The sequence below is a fragment of the Aulostomus chinensis genome, chromosome 10 (assembly GCF_037954235.1).
Source record: "Aulostomus chinensis isolate RoL2024-O1b breed Wild chromosome 10, RoL_Achi_v1.0, whole genome shotgun sequence".
In the NCBI taxonomy this organism is placed as follows: Eukaryota; Metazoa; Chordata; class Actinopteri; order Syngnathiformes; family Aulostomidae; genus Aulostomus; species Aulostomus chinensis.
In genome coordinates this window covers 11,108,880-11,125,110 of record NC_141329.1, presented here as the reverse complement: position 1 = coordinate 11,125,110, position 16,231 = coordinate 11,108,880, and the positions used below count along the sequence as shown (strand labels likewise).

At 40.6% G+C, this 16,231-nt stretch overlaps 1 protein-coding gene across 1 annotated transcript in view; it reads right to left on the bottom strand.

The window, feature by feature from the left end:
• Positions 1-15,191, bottom strand: part of sorl1 (sortilin-related receptor, L(DLR class) A repeats containing) — a 73,462-nt gene extending 58,271 nt beyond the window's left edge. The window contains exon 1 of the mRNA XM_086216017.1: positions 14,828-15,191. Coding sequence (XP_086072143.1) covers positions 14,828-15,148 — 321 coding nt within the window. The 5' untranslated portion in view covers positions 15,149-15,191. The remainder of the gene's footprint in view (positions 1-14,827) is intronic.
• Between the last annotated feature and the right edge of the window lie 1,040 nt (positions 15,192-16,231).

The window sequence follows — 16,231 nt, the reverse complement described above, 5'->3', positions numbered from 1 at the left end:
GATGATGCTAATGACGATGTGAACGGCGTAAACGTTGCCGCTGTGATGGCACGAGCAGTTGCTTAATAAAATATCCTTTGTGAAATCTTTCAGACCTGCAAGGCAGCAGAATTCAGTGTTTGCCAAATGGAAAGTTCTCGAAGATAACACGCTTTTTACTCTAACCTTGGCAACACTGAGGGATGAGAAACGGGTCTTTCCATAAATGCAAAGAACAAAGTATTCCCACACAGCTTCTAACGCTGCTTTACAACAACTTATAGTAAAGGGGGTTGTTGTGTATTTTTACGTGTTTATTTTTTAAAAAAAACATTGAAAAGTGAATGAGAACTTTAGCTTTCCATCTGACTCTACAAGTTCATTCTAAACCTGCAAGAAACAAGGAGGCTGTGTTGCATCGCTCATTAATAGATAAGTTGTGTTTCCTTTCACGTGACGTTGAAGCTGTGGGCAGAAAACAATACTAAAATCCCACATCGGCTGGAAACAACTTTCTCATTCCATCGTGTAACTTCCAACGAGACAATACGCTGCTGTCAAGAAGCCAGTTGATTACTTGCATTTCCATCTTTTGCTTTAGTCATCAGCCTTCTCCTCCTCCGCCTCTTCATCTTCCTCCATCTGCCACCCGCAGTAAAAAGCCAAGGCTGTCTCTCTCTTGTTGAGGCTTCGCAGTAGTAAATCTCAGCATTTTAGGCCTCACTGGCTTCGCTGTTCATAGGCAAACAGAGCCGGCAGCTCCACCGACTGACATAGCCAAGCCTAGAAAAAAATGACTGAAAATCTGTGTTCTAGGTGGTGGTGGGTTACCACTAACAAGCAGCTTATGTGTCCAAATTCTACTAAAAGAGAAGTTGCTTTGTTGTCAGGCAGGCAGCTACAGTCTTACAGCTCTCCTTCAAGCTGTCCTGACCTCTCCATGACCTCATTTTCCAACACAGATGACTAGGGCCTTACAAGCATTATAATATCACGGATGCCCAGGTGTCCATTTCCGCAGTAACTGCTGCCAAGTAACTCACTTGGCAACAGTTTTGTGGACAATGATTGTCTTTAGTGTAGATAGAAACAGGCGCATGCAGCGATTACAACTCCCTCCCTCAGGTACAGATATAGTGTTTCCACTGGGCCAGAGCCATACACACAATGTTCATCTATAGCAAGAAGAAAACTGGTTGATAAAAGGTTTGATGAATTACAAGCCATCATGAGAGCCCATTACAATGTGCTGTGTTCAAGTTTCAAATGGCAGGAAGGCGCAATATTTGTTAAAGGCCAACCATGTGTCGGAATACTATTTTGAATGAAATATTGCAGAGACAACCTACCTACCAACATCTTTGTTGAATGCCGAGTCAAACAAAAATCAGCATTTTAATGGGCTTTTCATTCCCTCTAATAATGCAAATCAACTTGTGTTTTTTTTACTATCGGTATAAAAACAAGTTAATATGATATCTTTAATTTGTACAGGATACAAATATTTGTTGACATTGCAAAAGTGGTAAAGTATTGTTTTCTTCATTTGCAAAACATTTGGAAGAACTCATATTTACCACAGTTGCTACATCATAAACAACAGATGATAAGCAAAGAGGAAGAGACTTGAGCAATGGGACCGATTCCGATCGATAAATCCAGAAGATAATCAATATGTGCCAATAGACACCTATGAAGAGTCGATACTCTAGTTCGTCTCGAGCAAACAGCTAATCCTTTAACAGGTGTAGGTTGTATTACTGCATCCTCCATGTGTGACACTGTTGCTGCCATGAGCAAAGAAATGGTTGAGGAGCAAAAAAATATGACGTTTTCTCATATGTCACGTTTTGGTTAAACGCTGGTTTGGTTTAGGCCCACAAACACTGTAGCCACTGGTAGAGCATGATATCACCCATTAGTTTGTGGACTCCCATTAAGAAATATTGGACACCCAAAAAGTATACATCCTGCAAGCACTTACAAAAAGATGTGCTGAGCTCAAAAAGATGGTTTTTTTTTTCCTTTCCTGAATCACTTTCAAACATTCAGAAAGAGCCAGCTACATATATTTAGCTTGAAACTAATGTTGACTGTCAGTTAACAACAGCAAAATTGTCCAAAAATAACAGTTTGTAATTTCTCAGGTTACCGAGGTGATAAGGAAGTTGACTGAGGAGTATATTTACTGAGTTCTTTTCCCGTTGCACTACACAGCTGTACAGGAAGTGGTGCTTGGCATGTATACTATATATTTGCGTGCCTTTTTTTGGATGTGTACTATTTCTAGTTGATACTATATCATGTATTTTAGTATTTCTGTGTTTTTCCTACTTCTTCTATAAACCGACTTCTTCTTGGATGTCTCTGACCAATAACAACATGTACATCATATGCTGGCTGAGTGCATATGGCCATGGTTCAGTGATTCTTACCTCTACTTTCCTTCCACCACGCTCCCCACTGTCACTGCACTATAACATGGCGGGTGGTCCAGAGGGGGCTCTATAAGTGGGAGCGAAGTGTTGCTTATCTGCTCCTGTCCATCAATCAGTCTGACAGCTTTGTGGTCAGCTTGGGATTTGGAGGGCCAACAAGGCTAATGTTCTGGCACAGTCTGTCTGTCTGCCTGTCTGTCTGTCTGTCTCGCACACATACATAATGTATTCTATCACACCAGAAGCTATTTTATACAACGTCTTTATACCTGACAGGGCAGAAAAGATTCAGCAAACCAGTGTGAAAGTGCAGAGGAGAAGGAGCTCTGTTTCGTGACGGGTGGCTGCTCAGTCAGGTGGCCATCTTAATAGCTCCATACTCCCTCCGTGGTGTGATGCCAGTGAGATTTACATCACTGCTTGCACATCCTGCTCAAATACTTTACGTGATATCTAATGTATCAGTGTGTATAATATTGCAATAAAATGATCAAATGGTAACATGAGCATATTTGTTTGGTTGGCAAGACAAATCCACACAAATTACTATTAATATTCTAAATGTAGGTTTCTCACTTCAAACTTTTTTACCACACATAAATTGCAGAAAACAATGCCTATGGTGATGTAACGGTGTTTTTAAACCAACAGTTTGTTTGGTCCAATCCTTTCCCCATTGGATCGGTCTGGTTTCACAAAGGTAATAAATAAAGCTCACCTAAATGTATCGACAAAAGCCACATCAAAGCATTCGCACATTCACTGGTCAGAAATCGGCTTCGCAGGCCAATAAAGGACAGCTCCTTTTCTTCCAGGATACCATAGGTTCATGTTGGTTCATGTTGCACAGCTAACAGCTAATTGACAGCAGTAAGAATTGTCTCCATAGCTTGTCCTCCGCCCTCTAACAGACTACAGTGGCTGGTTTGATTCAAGAACGCATGACGCGTCCTGCTCTTGGGTCAGATTGAGGTTGGATCACGTTCATACTGAAAACAAAGCACACTAGAGTTTGCACCTTTTCAAGGTGGTCTTGGTCTGGGGTTTTGATCCGCATCTGAGTTGATTGCTGTACTCCTACCCCTGCCCAAATGAACCTCAATAAGAAAGTAAACAAACCAGAGTTCAATTCAAGCAGACAATATGAATAGAAAACACTCCAAAGATGAGCTACATAGTGCATCCAGCAGAGCACACCCTGACACCTCAGCTTGATTTATTTTACAATTTTATTTTGGTCTTTATTTATATGGTGACATAAGACAATGTTAAATACTTTTCTTTAAAACATTGTAATGTTTTTCAAGGAATTAGCCTCCAGTACAGCTGGGCGATAAACCAAATTAATTCGATTTTATTTTTTCAATCGATATGAAAAAAATTAAATCTCAAAATCGAGTTTAATGTTTCAACCCGGTGCGTGTAATACACACAGTCACCACAACACGCACATACATGAGGAGGACTGGCGCTGTTTCCTAAGCAGACTCCGGTCCGATTAAGAAGAAGAACATTGGTTTATGCCCATGCTTGTGCCTGACGGACAGGTAACACAGACACACATGAGGGATGGAGAAGTCACGGACACAGAGCACGATATTGTTCAAAAAAGGGAAGCGTGACTTCGGTGGTATGGACGTGGTTTGGATTTGCGAGGTCGGACACGGAACAGACCGGCGTGTTGTGCAAACTTTGTAAAAAGATGGTGAAAACGAAGGGAAGTAGCACAACAAATCTTTTCCAGCACATCAAGCAACAGCACCTGCCAGAGTGGGAGCAATGTGTGAGGCGTTGCCTTACAAGTATTGACGCTAGCTCCATGAAAAAACCTCCACCAAAATCACAGCCAAGTGTTGCTGCGGCGTTTTCCAAAGCTGCGCCGTGTGACAAGTCAGGAAAGAGATAGAGGGACATAAGTGATGCGGTGGCTTTTCACGTGTTTAATTTAATTTCAAAAGTGATTATCTTTTAAAAATGTATCTGATGTTTTGGCATCAATAAAAATTCTTTTTTTCGAATTATGTTTGTGTGGGTTTTTTGTTTTTGTTTTTTTTACACACAGGAAAAAAAATCGATTATAATCGTGAATCAAATTACGCAGCTATGTCAGTACAAAATTGGCTGTATCAGTACAGAATTGGTTTACAAAGAACATACAAATTGTTAAACCCATATTGGTTGGGCTCTAAAAGAAATGGCATTAAAATAGAACACATTCCAACAACTAAGCCATTCCTGCAACACTATTCAAAACATCAATTGTATTTTCTTTTTTTGCAATTATATAAATTGTCCTGGCTTTCTTCACCGTTGCGTTTCAAGAATTGGTACAGCATCAATACAAATCATCAATTTTATCCCTTTCAGTCAAAATTGCCTTTTTTTTTTCTTTAACTGATATAAGGACACTGTTACAACACATACACTGCTTTTCCATTTTAACTTCTATCATTTAAGCATATTTTCTCATCACCAAATCAGCTGTGTTGCTGCCTTTAGATGAACTTTGATTCACATAAAACTAATGACCCTAACACCAAAGGTGGACACAGGTTAAACGGCCTGAAAGGACCTTTGTGCACTTCACCTTGTATTACAACGTTCAACGACATTCCCAATCACTTCCAAAGCCATGTGTTGCCCCTTTATGCGCCTATTTGTGTAACACCCCAAGCACGCAAAGGGAGGCCTTTTCTTTCCCCGACAAGTTTTTGCACGCAAAGAAAATTAAGAGAAATTGGCTGCAATCCGTATTGGAGCAGTTCTTGAAAAGAAAAACCCTTTGATCTTTTCTAGCAACAGGAGTTTCAACTGGCAGTCTGAAAAAAAAAAAAATGTATCATTCCTCCTATTGATTACTATATTGGGTATTACAGGACAGGACCTGTGCTGGAGATTTTCTGGAGTGTTTAGTATTCATAAAGCATAATAAATGCTGCGATACAGGCCTACATGGAATACAGCCCACCAGGTTATTGCAGCATAAGTCACACAGGTCAGACAAGTGCAGGCCACACATATATTTGCAAAGGATTAGCAGTTACAGTGAGACCTGTGCACCAGCCCCAACATGGTTAAAATAAACCCCAGACAATGCTGCTGCTGTTAACCCAGTCTCGCCCAAAAAGCCTCTGGCCTTTTTTTTCATCCGTGGATGAATTCCTTCCTTGTGTAAGTGCCTCATTTCTCATCGTCACTGAAGCCCTTTTCCCACTGGTGGTATTTCCATAAACATATTTTGATTCACAATTTGAAGTATCACATGAAAAAAAGACAGATAGAAATTGCAAAATTTTCTTCTCTCACAGGACAGCATGCAATATGGATGATACTAAATGGCACCAAAGAACAATTACAAACAGAGGCAATTCTTCAAGATGCCTCTCATTTCTTGCTGACAGGCGAATCGTCTTCTTCTACACTGTGGTTACAGCCATGAGTAACTTTCTCTATACCAGCATTTTCTGACGACTGTAGCTGAATGCATCCACACCAAATGTTGATGTTAACACATATCATATCATAACACATATCACTGGACCCACTGCACTATCCTTTATTCTTTTTCTATCCCGTAATTTATTTTCTGTTCTTATTAATCTATTTATGCTGCTGTGTGACGGACTGTGTCCAACTAAATTTCATTGTACAGAAATGTTCAACGACAATAAGAAACCTTTAACCTTTAGCGCCAGCACATTTTCCTCAACTTGGGATATTTTGAAAATGTCACAAATGGGGAAGCTGTAAATAGGCAAACATTTCCACCGCTTGAAATCTGCTTAAATTGAAACAGAATTACTGCACTAAAAGCCAACTAACTTCACGATTCTATCTGCTATGGGAACAGGTTTAACCTTTATTTGTGGTTATTTATTGGCTCCATCTTACACAAAACCCAGGTGAATGCTGTAATTCCCAGGCTGCTTCAGGCACTTTTGATCGAAGACACACATACGACAAGCAGTCTGAACTTTGTTTTGTGGGTAACTCCAGTGAATTTTTGTCACTTTTGTCAATAAAAACCTGCATGCATTCAAGCAGCACTCTAAAAATGATCATTCATTGTTGAGCTGGTAAAACAGACTGGAGCCAGAGATATAAAACAGTAACCAAAGAAAACACTGTCAATGCCCTCCATGATGCTCCCTGTTGAGTAAGCTCATGACGTCAAGCGCGACAAAAAGAACAAAGAGTTCAAATATCTTTTATTAGCAGGTTTGAAAAAACCTACATGTACACAGCAGGTCTGTGCAATGTGGAAGGATTACATGAAAAGCTCAAGCTGTTGACGGAGTTCAATTGATAAGATTTCAAGCAATTTTTATCTCCAAATCTCATCTTGCCTTGAAATCTTAACCAAAAATATTTCTGGATGGACTGAGGTCATATAACCTGTTTTCGGGCTTCGCACTGTTTAGAGGATTTAGTTGCAGCTCAGGAATCACTTCGCTTCTATCTGCTGCATTCCTCTTTCCTTCCCACCCTCTTGGCATGTTTGGTAGCGAAGAGGAGATGGGCTCTGTGTCTGGTACTACCAAGGAGTGGAACAGAGCAACAATACGCTTGGGCATTCAGCCTACACTGCCCCCCCCCCCCCTCTCCTCTTCAGCTCTGAGCTCTCCATTATTCAACAAGAGTGAAGGGAGTGTGTTGGGGGTGGGAGGGTTGGCAGGGTGGCCAGGAGCACACCGGCGGCAGAGCCAGGCTCAGGCAATGACATCATCTCTGCAGGACTGCTGGAAGGCAATGAACAGTCGCTGTGCTGTCACCAGGCGTGAGGCACTTTGCAGTTTGCATGTTTAATTTAGTCTGTGCTGTTATACTTCTGACAGTGGACATCCCTATTTGGGGTCTTTTTCTGGTTTCCCTTTTATCTTTTGTTGTTACGGTGGAATGAGAAGTGGGGCAAAGTTGTTCCACACCAAGAAACGCTCTACTGGAAATGTCTTGACAGCAGCTGCACAAACTCAACCAGACAAAAATGTGTGCTGATACTTTACACTGGAGGTAAAAGTGAGAGTATAATGATGAATTTTAAGGAGGCTTTGAGAGTCAGTATTGTCAGGCAAGCCCGTGTAACATTGCATGGGGTGTATTATGAAGGTGTGTGTCAGGAGTGTGTCTAGTGGTGTGAGAATGCCCCCCCCCCCCCCCCACACACACACACACACACACACACACACACAGGGCATACACGCAGCTGTAAACACTCATCCCACTCCAGGCAATTTAGAGTCATTCAATTTCAGTTTTCATTGCCTCCATAAGTGGTGATTTTAGTCAAGAGCAACTACAAATGCATGCTTCTGCACAAATTGTACCATGGTATATTACAGGCCATCCTGAGAAATTACCATCCCATCACATAAAGTTGAGAAAATTCATGAACTTAAACACAAGTGGGATCTCCATTGATACCCGAACACACTGTCAGTCATTAGCAAGTTAGCAACACGTCAAGCCAATTAGCTTCATCATTCACACTATAACACGCGAGAGTCTCAGGTTCTTTGTTCAATCTTTACATTTAACTACTCATTCCCCTCCAGGCTGCCACAACTATTCTGCTGTCATCTCAGGGGGGAACATAAACATTAGCTGTTTGTCAAAGTGAAACAACGAACCAGCCTTCGGCTATTATACTGAAGACCATCAGCCTGAGACTGAAGGCAGCAAAGCTCTACAATAGCTATATAACAATCGCACACTACAGCACTGTTCAAAAATCTGACACCTGTATAATGTTGTGAGGAACAGCAACATGATATTAAGGCAACTACACGTTCCTTCATAGATTTATTCATCTCTTGTTGGTCAGACACACAACTTCCTCAAAACTTGTGCACTCGACTACCAGTTAAAGTTAAGCCTGCCCACTTTCTGGACTGGTGCTCTTCTTTAGCTACAAAACACTCCCAACTTTTCATCTGGCCAGGTGCTGCAGTGTTGGCCAGTTCCACAGAGGCATAGAATCGTGATGGGGCTTAGCAATGTGAGCTCTACATTTGACTCTTCAATCGTCACAGTGAAAGATTACAACGATCCAGAGATGTACAATTCTGTCTGGGTAGAACAAATCAGTGTGTAACATTTGGGTTTCTGATAAGCCTTTATATTAATGATGAACAGATTGCTTCCTTCAAAAAACGCTCCACACAAACATTATAGGGTTAAAGTTTCCTTACAACGGCATAATTCCAGCTAGGAAGTTTGAAAGATCAGGGGCGGCATGGCTCAGAGGTAGAGTGGCCATCTAGCAACCCTAGGGGCCCCTGGTTTGATCCTCTCTTCCCCCATTGACCATGTCAAAGGATCCACGAGCAAGATACTGGACCCCTAATTGCTCCTGATGGCCCTGTGGCGGACTGGTGACCTGTCCAGTGTCAGCTGGGATAGGCTCCAGCCCCCCGGCGACCCTTAATAGATAAGTGGTATAGAAAATGGATGGATGGATCAATTGATGTTTGAAAGAGTGAATTTGCAGCTGATTGACTGCAATGCTCAGGTGATATTTTGTCTAAGCCAAAAAAGAGAGGAGGACGCTCACACGGCAGTTCTGTTGAAAATATAAAAATCCTTCCCAAGGTATGAATTTTTGCTATCATCAATATTGCTGCATGTGCATTTGCACTACAATATTTAAATATTATTTGCACTTTACAGAAGAGAATATTGTAACATTTCCATCATTTTTTCCCGAGGTTAGTTGAAGGATCCTCTGATTAATGGTGTTTGCATTTTCCCTGTTCCATTTTTTTTTTTTAATGACGGTCAAGGGGAAGTGCTTTAAACTGTCAAGAGAGAATGAAGATAGGACTTCTTTCGTAAAACAAACAAACAAAACAAAAAACATCTATGTTTTATGGTTTTGCTTATTCAAACTGTTATCAGAAAATGTAACATTAAATATCCTGGCACAGTGGCAATCAGTTTTCCAAGCTGGGATCAAAAACAGCAGCTGGATCTTACTGACAGTTATTCTTTTGCCCAACAGTGCAAATATAAATGTGCCAGCACCAAACTTAATGAATAGCTCGCTATATAATGAAAGAGAGGCAGCCCTTCAGCAAAGCTGAACGAAAACCATCGTTTGTACTATAAATTGTCAAAGGAAATGTGAATCTTCCCAACAGCCACTCCAGCTTTGAACAACAGCGTAACAGACAAGATTCTGAAGGCGATAGAAGACATGTCCTTTTGCTCTCCACGACAGTCATGTGAGCCCTAACACAAGCTTGACCAACATTACATAAATGCTGAGTCTGCTGACATATTAAGAAGCTCTTCGTCCTGTTGTAGCATTTTTGATTTGGATTTTAAGATTGTTTTATAATTGTATTTTTCATCTTTTTATATTCATCTTAGAACTGGCCGCAAAGTTGACGCTAAAAGGTTCCTTGAATTGTAGTTTTAAGATCTTACTACCACTGTACCAAGTTCATGCAGTGCAGAATATCCACAAACCAGATTAGTTTCTCTAACTGTTCATTTAGCAGATGCTGTTTCAACATCATGACCATAAAAACTGAAGTCCACATCCTTGGAGCACCCAGTTGTTTTCTTTGCCAATCTGCTGAAAACAAAGCCCTTTTTCCATGTTACTAAATTCAGAATCAATCAGGAATCTATTCCGAATCAAATCCGTTATACAACGACTGAGAACTGTGTCAGACATCATGACACACACACACTCACTCACACACACACAGACAGCGGAGGCTGCCATGCAAGGTGTCAACGAGCCAGAGCATTCAGTACCTTGTTGCAGAACACTTCAACACAGTCCCCAGCAACCTCTGCTGAGCTCAACATTCGTCAGGTTTCCATTCCAATATTTTGCAACATTCACATGAAAGCATGAGCGTTCATATTCACTTCGGTTGGGGAAAATTATCATGGGAGATAGCAGATGGATTTGTTTGGGCACACAACTTCAGATCAGATATAATGAAATCCTGGAACTTTTTTTTGTTGTTGTTTTTAAACACACACACACACACATATGCACACACGCATTCATACAGAGATACCAAGGGCAGCAGGGTGAGGAAGAAACCCACTGGTCGTCTTGGTGATGCCAGCCTGTTAATGTTTGCCTTCAAGTGTATGTGCCCCCCCGCCAACACCACCCATCTGAGCCTGCTAAAGCTGTAAATATGACTTCTAGTAAATCAGTCACACTTTAAACCACACCAACACTCATGAGAAATTACCTGGCACTGGCTTCAGCTGGGAAGCCGATGACAAGCGTCTGCACATGGTGACACACCATGAGGCCTGAAGTATGCAACTATGAGGTGCTTCATTCTGTCAGTGTGTCCCTTTTTTGTCCCCAGAAGCCAGCTGAACAGTAAAGTGAGAACTTGTTGACCTATTTTATAAGACCACTACTTTAAATACAGCTAAAATTTAGTAGCTTAGAACCACAGGATAAATTTTTGTGCCATCCTCCAGCAAGAACATGTCGTGACATGATGGGGGGGGGGGGGGGCAGTTTTACCCTAACAAGGCCATGACAATTTGAAACTGATTTGCCAACACTGTGTAAAAAATAGCGTCCGAATGATTAGTATACCACATTTTATTTTACTGCATTTAAAAAGACAACTGAATTTGACAAGCTCACCATCAAACAGCAGGCCAGGTAACTTAATGACAGATTACAGCTCAGAGAATGACTCATGACTTCACATACAAACCGTGCTCGGCTCAAACTGAGCCATAATTACAATGCCTGCTCAAGCTCCTCTGCAAGTCAAGTCACACCACAAACAAGCCAACAGGGACGTAAGCCGAGGAACACCTGAGCGGGGCAACATTTAATAACAACCTCTGCTGTGACGAAACCCGATCCCACCCAGACTCTCCGGAGGCCATTTGTACTGTTTGGATGCTGGCTGTCAATCAGTAAAGGAGTGTGTGTGTTACACTGGCGATGTTGGGAGAATACACTTCCCTCTGCTCGGGCTTCATGCTTCCTGTTCATCTTCTCTGACAAGTCCTCTCTATGATCTATAACCTCTAGTGCACAAAAGGACTGGGTGGTGAGAGAGATGAGGTTTCATCCATCTCAATCAATTAACTCCTGTAATGTGCCAGATTTACTTTACAGGCAACAATTCCAACAGGGAGCACTTTACTGCTCTCAGAGAACCATAAACATGTGATGTCTGCTACATCGTAATTAAATCACTTATTGAATTTCAATATTTTGAAATTCAGTTCTACTGCAGGTGTTCATTTATCCTTCTTTATGGGCCTAAACCATGTTGCTCATCTGGCCGATGAATGGCCATAAGGTAAATAAAGACCTACAGAGTGATTCAGGAATGAGTCCTAAAACCTGCAAAGAGGTTAACATCCAGTTCCTTCTTCCAATGCCTGAATTAATGTCTTTGATTAACGCTAGTTTAAGGTATCTCAACATTTAGTTCCATGGCATAAATTCCATCAGTAAATAAGGCATCATTAAGTTACCATCTTAAAAAAAACATTAAAAAAGTGACATTTTTGTGGTGACTTGAAAGTCGTTTGTTCATAGCATCATATTAGACTTAGGATTAAAGAAAATGTATACATAACATAGGCTGCACTGGTGGTTACGACCAAAGAATTCAAATCCAATGATAACAAACGAGTCCTCGCTCCTTGAAAACGTCGATGCTACTCAGCATCGCATCTGTTCATCAATTGTTACACCAAACCTATAGACTATTTTTTAAAGGGATCAGGCAGTTTACAACCGTTTAGTCCTGCAACTGTTAACTAAATCAAATTAGCTGAATGAGTCATATTTTTCAGCCATGGACAAGCATTTCTCATGTAATCCTGTGTGTGCAGGTTATAATTTTATCACTTAATACACATTTAGCAACTGTGTCCGGGTTATAAACCCTACTTCCTACAAGTTCCTACTACATATTTAAAAAACAACTCCATACGAACTACCTGCCAAAAACTTGGACACAGCGACACATGCTTTAATTTCATCCCAGTTAATTACTGCAATGTACTTTTTTTCATATCCCACACACCAAAATCTCAGCAAATTTCAACTGAATCAAAATGCCACAGCCAGACTTATAACCAGGCTATCATCAGGCTCCAATACACAGAAACCCATCGCACTCTTAAAAAAAAGAGGTAATTTTATGAAGATTATCCTGCAGAACAAAAGAGGTAAAACTCATAAACATTTGATTTCTTAATTTCAGCCTATTCGTACTTTTGATCCACAGGTTTTCCACGGCAGTTCAGTCCTCCATCAAGTCCTAGTTCCCTGACTCTGCCTTTCTCTCCAAGCAGACACGTTTCATTGATAGCGTTGCAGCACGTTATGGGATTCTTCATAGCATTTCATCCATCAGGGTGTAGTCTGCGCTCGATAGTTTGATAATGCCAAGGGGCCAAGAGAATGCAGCAGCATACCGCACAATGGCAGACTTCTAGATTATGATGAGATGCAATGAATGACAATGCAAAACGAGCGATTATGACTGTTGCAACACCACCGAGCCAACATAAGTTCTGTAAGCGCAGAAAGTAATGACACCAAGAGGAGTTTTCACGGAAAATATTTTCAGCATGTCAACATTATCTGCAGATAATTTTTATTTATTTCAGTGTATGTATTATTATTTAGGATGAGGAAACTGTGGGGAAATATATGATTCACATGCTTTTTATTACTAATATTTTGGCAGTTAAGAATTGAACTTGTTCAGCGTCACACTGTTTACACGTGCATATGTTTCCAGTCGTACATGATGTAAATATAATATATGTTTGCTTCTATACAGGTCATACTTGGTATCGCTTATTGGCTAAATCTGTTTTCAACTATCAGCTTGTCAGATATCGATACAAAAATCCATACATTCCTACAATTAGGGCTGGGCGATACGACCAAAATTTTATATCCCGATATAGCTCATTTTATATCCTGATACGATATACATCACGATATAGCACATTTTTGGTAAATTCAATGAATGAACAGTTTATTTTATTTTTTATTTCTTCCTCCACTTTTGCCCGGCACTCATCATATAAAGCAGGTAACACAACAACGCTACTGATGTGTTTTCGACTGGGCATTTCATATCTAGGGTCGAGTGTTTGCACTAACTCAAGAAACCCCCGTTTCTCGACCGTGTAGATTGGAATCATATCTTTACAGAAGTGCTAACCCTAACGGCCATGGTTATTTCCTTCCATCTGTGGGAGGTATGGCTATACGGTGAGCCGCGGGTAAAAGCCTGTTGCAATGTCTGCGTCTGGAGTTTCTTCTTAACGTCAACGTAACTCGGCCCAGCTTTTGCTGCCTTTTCTATTTGTTTGAATGATTGTAGGCTACAATCATTCAAACAAATCAGAGCTGTTGAAGGGGGAGTCTAGACAGCAGCTATTAAACTGGTACAAATGTAAAAACACACGAGGATAGAATGTGCGTTTCAATTTAGAGAGAAAGGGTGAAGTGACCTGGAGCTTCAGTGCCTTGGAAAGTCTGACTTTTTCACATGACCCTGCATGTTTGAAAGTTAAACCTTGTGTCAACTTTCTTATTTAAAATATTGTTTGTTTGTTTTTTATTTCCATCAAACGTTCGTACTTAAATTAAGAAATAGTTGGTGAGAAAGCTAAAATGAAGATAAATGCATTTATGCTGGAATACCACTGGACAACTACTATTAACAAAATGCAATTTTTCTACAAAGGACTGTGTAGTATTAAGAATCCAATCAATCCAGTCCAATGAACTACTACATCAATAATATTTGCTTTAAAAGCTTATTAAAACTACTGTGGGGTCCCATGTCTGACAGCCTTTACTTGGATGAACTTTGAGCATCTTAAAAACCAGCTCCAGCCATTACTGTCACCTAGCATTAGCCTCCTCCTCTGCTCCGCTATTAAAACAACATTAGCAGATGTTTACTTGGCTTGATAATGTGTGCACGAACACAACTGGTTGCACAAAATTCTAGTTAATTCGGTATTCACTCAAACAGTTCTAACTATTTCTTTTATTTAGTTTGATTTTGTAATGTCTGTGTGCCATGAAGTGAGGAGGGAAAGCAGGTTTGTGAGTCTTTCAGAATGCGTGTTAGTGGACTGTTACGTTAGCTCCGTCGAGGACACACCAGGTGGACACTGTCTCGTAGAAACGCCTTGTGTCTCCCCTGAGTCTGTTGTTTCGAGGTTAAACAGGACACCTGGCTCCCTTTCTTTACACAACACTGAACACAATACGGGATATATCAACATAAGGTGCAAGGATTGATGTAACTGCAATAAACCATGGGCTCCTTCCGAGACATCCCCGCCGGCCAGGGGCAATTTGAGGTGATGCACAAGGGGTACATATGCTTGAGAAGTCGCAAGACGAGAGAGATGCACGTCATTACCTGCCCGTACACCTTTGGCATGGTCGAGTCTCCAGTGCTCCGGATACTTCGATGCTGCGGAAAGGCGCCGGAACCCAATCCGCCTTTAACGGCACCATGAGCGGCCAGAGGCAGCGAAGGAGCCGCTACGCCTCCTCCATCCCCGTCTAGTAAATCCTCATTCGCGTCTATGGTGAAAAATCCTCTGTGTTGCGGCAGCATGTAGCGCTGCTCTGGGTGAAGACGGAGAGTGGACGAATTTATTCCTGCAAGCCAAAGGACAATTAGGTAAAACGAACAGCGAAGAGAGGACCGCATCTTTCCTGACTGTGATATCGCCATGTTTGTGTATGTTTGGCTTCTAGATTAGGTAAGACTGAAGAGCTCCTTCTACTGGCAGCGATGTCCCCGCTGCTGCGTTCACTAGCCGTGGGAATTCCGGCCAAAACAGCCTTTTATCGCAACGTCCAACCATCTGAATCTCTATATCATAGAGGCAATAGAGCGACATTAGTCATACAATACTAATCAGAAAAATAAACACGAGTAAACAAATAGAAAGCAACGATAAGGCACACGATAGAAATGCTTTTATTTTCATTTCTCATGGAAAATAATTGCTTTGGTCCACAACAAAGTTGCGCTGCATAATATGCGATGGGGTACATCGTGCAATTGGAGAGGGATAGATAACACTTGAAATGCTCAGGGTTTTGTGTTGTTTTGTTTTGTATTGAGTACATGATTTGTTTATTTGGTTTACTAAGGACATCCAACTAATTTAGCAAAATATAAATGTATACGTATTTATATATTTTCTCTCTATGCAATTAAAGAAAAAGAAAATATTTGAATAATAATTTTTTTTAAATCCCTCTATGGCCACTCAAGAGTTCTGCAGTGTTTACTTCCTCATTTGTGTGTTTGTGTTTTATGATGTGAGTTACATGTGAACCATATGTATTTGCCTGTATTGATAATTAAAAAAAAACAACAACTAATAAAACAATACCAAACCTTTTAAAGACATTTTCTCAATAAATATAACTCATGCAATCACATTAGAATAGCTCAAAGAGTTTAAAATCATTTGTGACTTTTGGACCTTGATTTGTTATTGATGTATTTGGTAATTGATCTCAAAGAGATTACAAATGATGATATATACACATTACATGTTTAAATGAATCATTTTAAAATAATGGCACTACAGACATACAGAGATGTATTGCCTTTCTAAGTCGATTAAAATGCAAAATGTTATGTAAATCCCCATATAACACACACACACACACACACACACACACTGTTGAAAAGGACTAGTGGTGAATTCTGTCAATCACTGAGCAGATTCTGGTATGCGGGATTTTGTCTGAGAATTCCCTTGACAGTAATACCTCAAGTGAGACTAGGCCATCAAGACAT